The sequence below is a fragment of the Cyrtonyx montezumae genome, unplaced genomic scaffold, assembly GCF_038088225.1.
Source record: "Cyrtonyx montezumae isolate F1298 unplaced genomic scaffold, pur_monq_1.0 scaffold_11, whole genome shotgun sequence".
NCBI lineage: Eukaryota > Metazoa > Chordata > Aves > Galliformes > Odontophoridae > Cyrtonyx > Cyrtonyx montezumae.
Genome location: NW_027071837.1, coordinates 15,117,904 through 15,128,825, shown reverse-complemented (window position 1 = coordinate 15,128,825; position 10,922 = coordinate 15,117,904). Strand labels below are relative to the sequence as shown.

Here is a 10,922-nt window from a genome sequence, read left to right as displayed (position 1 = left end):
GTGAATCTGTAAATCCAAGAGAAAGCAATCTGTGGAACTGCATGTCCTGCTTCCAGACCAGTACACTCATTTCCTTGACAAGGTAGCTAAGTGCAGGCAGAAATATTGTATTCCTTTGTTTTTCTGTCATCGGGCGTTACCTACAGGTGCTTTATTAAAGATATCGGGTGGCTTTAAGAAAAACAACGAAACAAAATGGGACACGGCGCGCTGTTTAGGTTCCCACCACGCATCTCTTCTTGCCTCGCATTTTCATTCAGTGTTGAATATCGAGCAAGGGAGCAAGAGAAGCGCAGGTTAGTTTTTTCCCAGGCCTGCTTCTGCCTCGCGCCCGGTTCCTGCCAGCAGCAGTGTGCTCAGCTGAACGCTTCCCCACGGCAGTTTCACAGCGGAGCAGGGAGCACCCCGAGCAGCCCCCACCTCCGGACCGAGCAGCGCCATCTGAAAGCAGCAACGGCAGCAAGGCTAAAAACAGTAAAAGTAAGGGATAGGTGAAACATAGGTGAAGCGCTCGGGGAGATATCCGCGTACTAATTACCTCTACTACCACAAGGCGTATTTTCTGTAGTTTACTGTTAGGATTTTGTTTCGTCGGTAACATACGGCGCAAAGCTCATTTAAAGCAGCCTGCCCCGTAGGCGTTTAGTTTGCTGATGATAGAGTCGGACTTTTAATAGGATTTAAACAACAAACGCAAAGATAAAAAATAAAGACTGTATGGGCAAAGCCTCGCTAAAAATACGCATTTCCGACCTGGTGTAATATAACGACCATTTTAAAGGCTCGTAGGAGAATAATTTATCGTTCCAGTTTTTAACAGGCGGTCGAACAACACAACTGCGGCTTCAGTTCGGGTTCTTTAAGTCATGAAACTGTGGGTTGTTTGGTTTTTTTCCACCTTCTGAGCTCGATCCACCCCCGGGGAGGGCGGGCTGGAGCGCTGCGCTCCTCCGCTGGCTCCACAAGAGGCGTTTTTCTTACCAGCTGTACAAAATGTGTGTTTAGCAAATCCATTTTTTTTTACGAGCAGAGGGTTCGCTCAGTGAAGGGAGTTTGGGAAACGGTTGGATCCTTTTTAAAACTTGCATGTAAAGCTGAACCAAACCGTGGTGATCGCTTACAAAGCCCAGCTACCAACTCCAAGCTATGGGAAGTTCGGCGGTATCCTCACGATGATGCTCCTTTCCTTTGTTTTGCTGTGGGGTCTCCTGGGTTCTTTCCTTTTTGTTTTGGAGTTTTGGTTTGGTTGTTGTTGTTCTGTTTTTTGTTTTTTGGGTTTTTTTCGGTATTCTGTTCTCTCTCTTTTTTTAATTTGTAATTTAAGTTCCTATTTTTGGTCATTGAAACTGCACTTCAGAGAGCAGAAAAATTGCCAAGCAAACTAATGGCTGTAAAAGCATAAACTGCATGTGTGGGCATCAATTACTGAGCCTCATTTTAATGAGGTGTTGTACAAAGAGTTTTAATACATTTTGTAAATAAAACTGTAAAGAAAAGAAAAAAAAACCACACAGAGTTTGCTGATGTTTTCCCCAATGAGAGGCACCACTGTGGGCACAGAGCTGTGCTCTGGCTTGGGATGCCCAATGTTTGTTCTGTTTGGGGAAAGGCTTTGGGGAACAGAGCTCAGTGCTTCAGGGAAATAGGACTTCGTGGCTTGGCACCCTCAAAACAAATGGTGCTGCCCAGGGAACTGTGGGTGCCCATCCCTGGAGGTGCCCAAGGCCGGGCTGGGTGGGCCCTGGGCAGCCTGAGCTGGGGGGGCAGCCAGCCCATGGCAGGGCTTGGGCTGGATGGGCTGTAAGGTCCCTTCCAACCCAAGCTATGCTGTGACTCTCTTGGCATGATGTGGGCAGGGTACGTGGGGCTGAGCTGGGGCAGTGCAGAGCCCACAGGGACGGCATGCAGAGCCATGTACAGGTGAGACAAACACTGAGCCCACCAGCACACGGTGACAGCACCACGCAGGAGCTGCTCAGCACTAAGAGGGGACTCAGCCCATGCAGTCATGTCCCCGGGGCTCAACACTGCAGTGCCACAGCCCCACGGTGCACCGCCGAGGGCTGGTGCAGAGCAACACAACTTGTTTGTTTTTTTAAATACTTATTTACGGTTATTAAAATAATAATAATAATTCATGGTTATTAAAATAAAATTACAAAATTTCCCCGGTGCTCAGATTCATCGCCTCAGTCTGAAAAACTGATTCTATTTTGCAGGCAGCAAGACATAAACAAGCTCTGGATAATGATAGCTCTATTCAATTAAACCAAGGGATTTAAGTACAGTGATAACGTTTTCATGGATATTATAAATTTCAAAGCACTGTTAATTCAGACTATGCCCATCCACAACTATTACTGGGGACAAAATCGCCTGCAGCTGCTGCTGTCCACACCCGGCACCAAATGCCTGCCTGGGCAGCAGTGCCACGGCCTCACCACCCTCAGTGAAAAACTTCCCCTTCACGTCTAATCTAAATCATCATTCTTTTATTTTAGAACTGTTTCTTCCTTGTCCTGTCACTGCCTGACCATGTAAAAAGTCAGTCCCCCTCCTGCTATAAGCTCAAGTATTGGAAGACCGCAGTGAGGGCTCCCAGCTCCCTCAGCCTGCCTTCATAGCAGAGGTGCTGCAGCCCTCTGAGCATCTCCATGGCCTCCTCTGGGCATGTTCCAACAGCCCCACATCCTTCTTGTGCTGTACTCCAGATGAGACCTCACGAGGGGGGCAATCCCCTCCCTGCTCACTGCCAGCCCTCTGCTGATGCAGCCCAGGACACTGTTGGCCTTCCGGGCTGTGAGCACACACTGCAGGCTCATGTCCAGCTTTACAGCCACCAGGACCCCCAGGTCCTTGTCTGCAGGGCTGCTCTCAAGGAGAGAAGTTTGTCCATGTCCCTTGGGATGGCATCCCTTCTGTTGCATCAGCAGTCTTGCTTAGGGTTGATCCCACTGTCCTTATCACTGACTAAGATACTGAAGAGCACTGGTCCCAGTACACCCTGTGGGGGGACAGTACCTGTCAGCAGCCTCCACCTGGACATGGAGCCACTGACCACAACCCTCCGGCTGTGACCATCCAACATCTCCTCACACACCAAAGCCCAAGAGGCCGAGGCCCTGCTCCACAGCCATGTCTAAGAAGAGAGCTGGAGGAGCAATGGGGCCGGGGCAGAGTGCTGCTGCCAGCTGCAGTGGGTTTGTGCTGAGCCTGCAGAGCCCTGGGGCTGGATCGGGACCGCCGTGGGAAGCAGCTAACTTTGGCTCTGGTCTGGCCCTGGGGAGCACAGCTGCCATTGGTTCTGTTCCAGGTTCAGGTTGTGCTTTACTTTGGTTTCCAGCAGTGTGAAAGCAGCAGTTGAACTCGGCGCTAAATGAGCAAAGGCCAAAGGGAAGTAGCTGTGGGAAAGGCCTGGGAGGCACGAGGCATGGTGGGGCACAGGGCAGCGCAGGGCTGGCTCCCCATGGCAAGGATGGGGTAGGGCCCATTAAAGCCTCAGCACGCCTAACACCTGAAGCAATTGACCCATGAACGAGTTGCGAGGCAGGTGCTGTGCAAAAAAGAGAGGAAAGGTGCGGACACGCGGGGACGGACCGGGCCGCTCCTGCCCACACACGGCGCTGAGGCGCGCCGCGCTTCTCCGGAGCAACACTGACATGCAGCGGCCGGGCCGGGCACACAGCCCCAGCAGCAGGGGGCTGAATTCCAGGCAGGAGCTGAGCGGGCTCGTTAGCAAAAACCTACAAAATTAGCGCGCTTTGAGCTGAGGCAAATAAATATAAACGGTATTTACTTCATATTCTGCTGCCCTTTAAACGGGAAGTTTGCCGTCAGCGCAGGGCACGGTGGCAGCAATACAAACCAAAGCACTCCCACAAATAGAACATCTGCTTGTCAAACTGGAAGTGTAACCCTGAAAATTGCAACCATCTCCGTTAGAGATCATAAAGGTGAGGGCACAGACTGCCTTACAAAGACTGTAAGGGGCTGCCAGTACAGGTGAGGCAGCTTTCAAGGCAACGCACAGCTCCTGCAGGAGGAAACCTGTGAGAAACCTCAGCCTGTCACAAACATCACCTTACAAAGCTCTGCGACTGGCACGGCTCCATCTTTTCAAGTAATTCTTCAAATTAGCTGCTCCTTTTGCTCTTTCTGTGAAGAAAATGCCATATGCCATAAGCAAAGGTGCACAAGGATCCAGCTGAAGCACGTATACCTCAAGTGCTGCACACCCAGGCCAGGAGAGCTCAGCTTCCAAGAGACCTCGTATGTACCAAAGCGCGTTCAGATGACACTGCAGCCACTCCTCCCAAGGACACAAACTGCTCTTATTTCACAATCCCTCTTTTTTCATCATTTTCACTTAAGATCCACAGCCCCAGAGTGAGAACAGTTCCAAACCCAACGATTCCTCACCCAGGTGAACACGTAGCAGCTCCAAACTGAGCTGCCACTGCCAGAAGCACCAGAGCCCCTTTTCTTGACAGGCATTAAACTAAACCCACTGAAACCAAGCCAGCCTCATTTGACCAGACTAGGAAACCAAGGGGGAAAACAGTACCAAACATTCTTATGAGCTCTGGAACACAGGCAAGCATCTCAAGATGCCAACATGCTTAAAGACAGCAAAACCTTGAGCTTGAGAAGTAAAACACAGTGCTAAAAGAGCAGCCACCCCCCCGCAGCCCCAGCTCATCCTGCCCAGCTCCCCACGGCAGTAGGTGAGGCAAGAAAGCGACCACACGCACACAATGATTTACGACCCATTGAGAAAACTATTGTTTATTTAGAAAAAAGGTTACACTGGTAGAATTCAGCAGATAAAAAAATCTGGTTTTTCTTTTTCTTTTTTTTCTTTTTCTTTTTTTTTTTTTTTTACTTTAAAAATGTCATTGTGAAACTTTTCAGACTAAAGTTCAGCGATAAAAAGCTCCTGTAGCTGTAATTGAAATTTTATTTCGTGTTTTTGAAGAGAGCAATTTCCAATTAATCTAAAAACAACGTGACAAACAAAAGGTGCAGCAGGGGACAACCGAGCACAGGTCGAGGTCGGGATGAGGGATTCGGGTTTGTTCTTTTTTTGTTTGGTTTTCTTTTTTAAACAAGCCAACGTCGTACACATAATATACAAATAATCCCTAGGCATCGCATGAAAACAGTGCTCCCACTTCGTCTGTTGTTTTCTGTATGTGTTTTTTTCCTTCTTTTCTAGGTCACTGGTATTCAAAACAGGCCAAGTAATAAATAAAAACTGAGTTTAAATGAGGTAAATTCGAAAAGGTTCAATAACTGTTTATTTGTGGTTTCCAAACACCTAAAAGAACGCATTTCATACTGAAAGAATTACTAAAGTCAGGCAGTATTTTAGACAACCTAAAGTGGAACTCTGTACACATGAAACCTCCTTTGCACTATGGCAACTGTTTGTTTGCAGCACATTGTGCTAAAATATGGAATAGGTAACACTTTCAGCCAGGTACTGAAAATAAATGTGTAAGAAACTAAGCAACAAGTTAAAATACAGTAATGTACAACTCAACAATTAAATTCTCAGCACGGGGAAATAAAGCAGAGAACTGAATAATTTAAGGAGATGCAGATGGGTCCTCTTCATTCACAAATTTCTGTGCAATCTATACTCTGGAAAATACATTTCTGGTCACAGCTGGATATCTTCTCATCTCAATCTCACCTGCAATGAAAGCACATAGCTGGAATTAGACACTGCTCAGATGAATACCCATCTCACAGTTCAGTATTTTACTCCATTCGAAGAATGGGAACCCTTAGGCCTCATTTGCTCCCTAACTACACTTTATTCCACAGCAAGAAATACGTTAACGTAAGCATCGCAGTGTAAATAGTGAAATACTCATTTAAAGATAGAAATAAGAAACAAGTAGGCACTTGTCAAGGTAAAATCTGTTGTATATGTACGCCCTTCCCAAAATGTTGAAGTCCCTGAATTAGACAAACAGGGAAGCATGAATCAGAAGCTGTTCATTAGGAAGGATGGTATAAAAGATTCAACAAACAGGAACAGGGCATCAGATCCCACAGCTACAAAGAGCATTTTTCTGTACTTCTCCACGTAGATTATGGGGTGTTATTTTACAGCAGATGCTGCAGTGAAGCCCACTGCACACTGGATGCTTCAGCAAGCAGCTGTCTTCACCCATGCACCTGTGGTCATGAAAACTCACTCGTGCTTTCATAACTAACTACAGTTCTTCCTTGACACTGAAATGCTGGCCAAGAGACAAATTCTCATTTCTGTTCAAGAAGCTGCACACCCTCAGTAATGGGCTTCATCTGCCAAAAATCCTCCTCCAAAAACTCAAAGAAACAAACCCGAGATCAGACAAAGATCAAACAAAGCTAAATACTAAGAAGAAATAAGCTGAGCTACCATTCTTCACCTGCACCAACAGCCTCCACGGAGTGCAAGCAGTCACTGCAAGCTTTCTGTCACCCAGAACCCCTCTACATATTTGCATTCAGCTTCAGGTGCAGAGTGATGGCACCAAATGAAACTCTTGAGATCCTTCTTCCAAAGCATCCATTCCCACAATTCCTCTGTGAGGCCACAGTCCAGCTGTGGAGAGTACCTTCAGAAGATACTTCCAGATGATCAGAAGATTTCAGGAAGTTTCTTCCTCTGCTAATTAAACAGTTATTACTGAAGATGAGGAAGCAGCTCTCCTGAGCCACTATGTTTCTGTTTCCAAAGCAAAAAGCATTTGTTAATCTAGCAGAACTTCACTTTTACTGTTTTGATTCAGGTTTTGCTCACAGTGGTAGGTTTTGCCTGATGCTTTATTTTTATGACCCACGCAGAGCACAACTGCACTCCCTTGCAAGGGACCTAATGAGAACACTCCTCCATTACGTTATGCCAGCCTCCCTAGGCCTCCTGAAAAGGAATTCCCAGAGAGCAAAGTATTTGCACCCTTCAGATGTGATCTCTTATTTTAAATATTCTGAAGCTCTTCAGTTTGCATCTATCACAGTCTCAATTTGATGCCTAAAGCATATACAGCCACTCGAAGAAGCAGCATTAATTTGAGAGTCCACAAGTAGTAAATATCCCCAGTAAGCTTCAGCACAATCACCTCAGGTATAGATATTCTCCAACATTGCCTAGTCCAACTCCCTTACTCGAAGAACTAAAACAGGTTGCTCTGGGCTGTGCCATGCCAGGTCAGGGCATGAGGCATCAATACTAAGGCTGGCAACCCCATACTTCTCTGGGCAGCCTGCTCAATATTTGACTGCTCTCACAGATTTCTGTCCTTATTATTAAATGTAATTCTTATGAAAAGTGTTTGTAAGAGGTTCCTCTGCTAAGAAATAGCACAAATTCTCAGCCTCATTAATCCTTCTTCAAAATCTGAGACCAAGAACAACCTGTCCATCTAAAAATGTGCTCTCATCTCCCTCTGTGATCATATCAGTTTAATAAGTTTAATGTGTTTAATATGTGCTTTTCTACAGTCAGAATAATATTACTCTGAGAAAGCAAATAGCTCAAACTGCTATAACATGCAGCTGAATAAAAATATTTCATTTTGTTTGTAGGTTTTGTGAGCTCTTAAAGTGAACACACGGAGAAATTAAACAATTCATCAGTTCTAAGTAGTGAACAAACATGGGAATTATAAAGCACTTGGATGATTTGGAAACAAAGGGAAGCCATATTCTTTAATATTTGTTGAATACCAATAGGTTATTTTCATATTTACCCAATATATACACACTTTATAAAAATAGCCTGCTTGTCTACACAGAAAGATTGGTAGTGGTGTGTGGCTCAAGTTTAGTAAGTCAGGTGAACTAATTTTAAATGGAGCAAGGTTCTTTGCTTCTCAAACAACTGAAAACAGAAGACTGTTAGATGCAAAACTGAGGAAAATACCCTCATACCCCTACAGCTAACTTTAAGTCTTTGCATATTTGCAGAAGAAAGAAAAAAAATCAGAACACTGTTAGCTTCAAATCACTGTTTTTCTAAACTACAGTTACTCAAAATACTTGTCTGAGGGGTTTTGGGTTTGTTTTTGGTAAATAGTACACTCATGGCTTCATCCTCCTTAAAGTGGAAATGAAGAACTGACTTATTACACAACTGTAGCAATTTGATTTAGCCAATGCTCTCTGTACAGATAAACTGAAAGAAAGGATCAAAGTCTTCAGTGCATTAGGCAAGGGTATTCTTAACTACCAGAGTATAGGATCAAGGCTGGCACCTTATGGGTATATCACAGCCATCAATCTTCAGTTTTGTTCTTGATGAAAGCACCCAACAGTTGGACTCCTTAATCACATCACCTTCCCCCTTTCCTTTTTGCCACATACATTTAAGCACCTGCTGCAGTTCTGTGCTAATGATGGGAAAGCTATTTCCCTAGGACAACATTGTTTAAAATAGTGTAGTTTCACCCCTTTACCACTCAGGCTGGTGTGTGCCAGTGTTTCCTCTACCATCAAGAAGAGCCACAGCTGCTATCAATTTGAAGAAAGTAATCAAATATTTTTTACCTTGGCTGAAACACTCTTCATTATCTGTGCTTGTCTGAAGATTTATGAGTAGATTCAGCATTAAGGAAAAAAACCTGTGTTTCACAATATATAATGAAAGCAAGCTGCTACTTTGTATTTTTCCTGAAATGCTGACATATGGAAGGATATTGTTTCTTTTCTTCTTTCCCTCCAGTGCTGTCTCGTTTTTCTTTCTTTTCTTTTTCTTTATCATGCCTTGATTCCTTTAAAAAGAAAGAAACAGAAGTTACATTAGTACTTCATTACAGTACAGCTGTACAGACAGAAGTATTCTATGGTCCATGCCTAAAATTCAGGGTATTAGTAACCAGCTTTTAAGAAAGACAAAAAGCTCAAAAAGCTCTGTGATGACCACTATCAGTGAAGAACTACAACTGGGAAGTAATTACAACACACTTCCCTAGTTTCACAAAAGGAGTTGTAACACACGCACTTGAGAACACAAATACAAGCAGTTTATATTTAAATATGCCCTGCATTTACATAGCTGCACTCCAAAAATACACCTGGAAGTTTAGAACACTCCAGCATAATTTCTGAACTTTACTGGCTACTGATGAAGGAGCTATTCCTCTAATTTATCCTATCAAGAATGACTGCTGAAATATTGAGAGCCAAAAGAAATTCCAGAAGCAATTTCCCTACAAATCCAAGGTATACATTTTCAGGCCAACAAAAAGCACTAAAATCAGGAAAACGTTGGCTTATTCTGACAAAAGCAAGCAACACTAACAAGAAAAAGCATAGCACACAGACAAACAAACTAAAAGGAAATTGACTAAATATACTTCACCTTTTTGCTGCCAGATGAACTCTTCTCCATCTTTTCTGCTTTGATTGAGTCACCTTTTTCTTTTCCTGAAGATTTTGATTTGCTCTTCTCCCTCTCTTTTTCATTTGAACGAGGAGAATCAGAAGGACTTTCGCTTTTACTGTGTTTTGAAGAACCTGCTGAAAAACCACAACAGTTTTAGTTCACAGTGAGTAAGACCTTAACTTCCACACACACACACCAACATACGTACTCGTCCCGTTTTCCTCCTTGCGTCGTTTGGTTGAATCCTGCGGCACCTCTCGGTCACTGTTGGAATGATCCTGGCACCAAACACAATGATGCAGATATTAGGCAATTAACACACAGTGCTGAAGTAGGCATCTGCTTACAAGATTGTTCTGAATTACTGTTTTGAAAACTTAATGTAATGGTGTTATTACAGCTTATGTAAAGTTTCTTAAGATCAGTTTTTAGGGGAAAAAGTAACAGAAGCAAAACCAACCCTGATAAATACTGCTTCTATTTGGACAGGCTGTGCTGCCCATTATTACTGCTAAAACTTCAAATAAAAGCTTTCACATGTCATTAACTTTCCATACTACTAGTTCATAAAAGTTTCACCAACCCTTTTTCGATCTTTCCTGTCCTTTTCCTCTTTCTTCTCTCTCTCTCTGGATCTTTCCCTTGACTTGTCCAAGTCTTTCTTGTCCACTTCTCTCTCTTTACTCTTGGACAGTGTTGGAGTAGTGTGGTTAATGTAGTGCTGTTAAATCAAGGCAATATCATCAAATATTAATATAGATTCCTAGATGTGTAAATAAGAAGTCTTACTCTAACAGAATGGATCTAGCTCAAAAAGCAAGACGTATCACACTACTTTTATTGACAAAAAGTGATTGAAGGCACTTTTGAACTGGTCATCTATCACTTCACCTACAGCACTCTCTCAGCACTGAAAATTCGAGAACTCTTTCACTTATCTTAAAGGCTTATATTAAATAGACACAAGTTTGTTGTTTTTTTTTTACCAGTATTGTCTGATACGTCACAACTATTCATCAGTACTACTGATACTGATGCAGATTCTCTTAGCACCTGCAAATTCTGCCTGGAATTCATTTTTTAAATAGTCTTAACACACAAAGTACTTAGGGCAACTTTGAATAACACGTGTTTCTGTTAAAGTGATACAAAACTCCACCTTAAGCCTGAAATTTCAAATGACAGAAGTCACTCAACATGCAATTCTGTGTGTTTGCTCTGTAACGTGTTCGAGGTTGTTACTGCACTCCCTCTCCTAAGCCACTTCAGTAAGTTCTGTAAAACAAAGCTGAAGATTTGTAACATCAACTTAGTAAGGAGAAGAAAGGTCACAGCAGCGTCAAACATAACACTCCACAGGAATTAAAGGCTGTAACATGCATACATAAGGTAGCACAGTTACTGTAGTGCATTCATATTTTCACAGCAATTATGTATTTAAAGTATCACTGTATTTCTTAAAATGATCAGACTATAAAATACTTCTCATAGAAAAAATATTTCAAAATGAAAGATGTCTTTTTCTGGTATTTCATATACTTAA

The 10,922-nt window shown here is 43.3% G+C and overlaps 1 protein-coding gene across 4 annotated transcripts in view; it reads right to left on the bottom strand.

Annotated features, from left to right (window-relative positions):
• Nucleotides 1-5,270: 5,270 nt before the first annotated feature.
• The window catches only part of THOC2 (THO complex subunit 2), a 49,372-nt gene continuing 43,720 nt past the window's right edge, over nt 5,271-10,922 (bottom strand). For 2 of the 4 annotated variants that reach the window (XM_065729688.1, XM_065729690.1), the window contains 6 exons: nt 9,963-10,100; nt 9,588-9,657; nt 9,356-9,513; nt 8,692-8,765; nt 8,542-8,589; nt 5,271-5,695 (listed from right to left, as the gene is read on the bottom strand). In XM_065729688.1, coding sequence (XP_065585760.1) covers nt 8,562-8,589; nt 8,692-8,765; nt 9,356-9,513; nt 9,588-9,657; nt 9,963-10,100 — 468 coding nt within the window. In that variant the 3' untranslated portion in view covers nt 5,271-5,695; nt 8,542-8,561. Of the gene's footprint in view, nt 5,696-8,541; nt 8,590-8,691; nt 8,766-9,355; nt 9,514-9,587; nt 9,658-9,962; nt 10,101-10,922 lie in introns of those variants that run through there. The other 2 variants (XM_065729689.1, XR_010621807.1) reach the window with 2 other exon arrangements.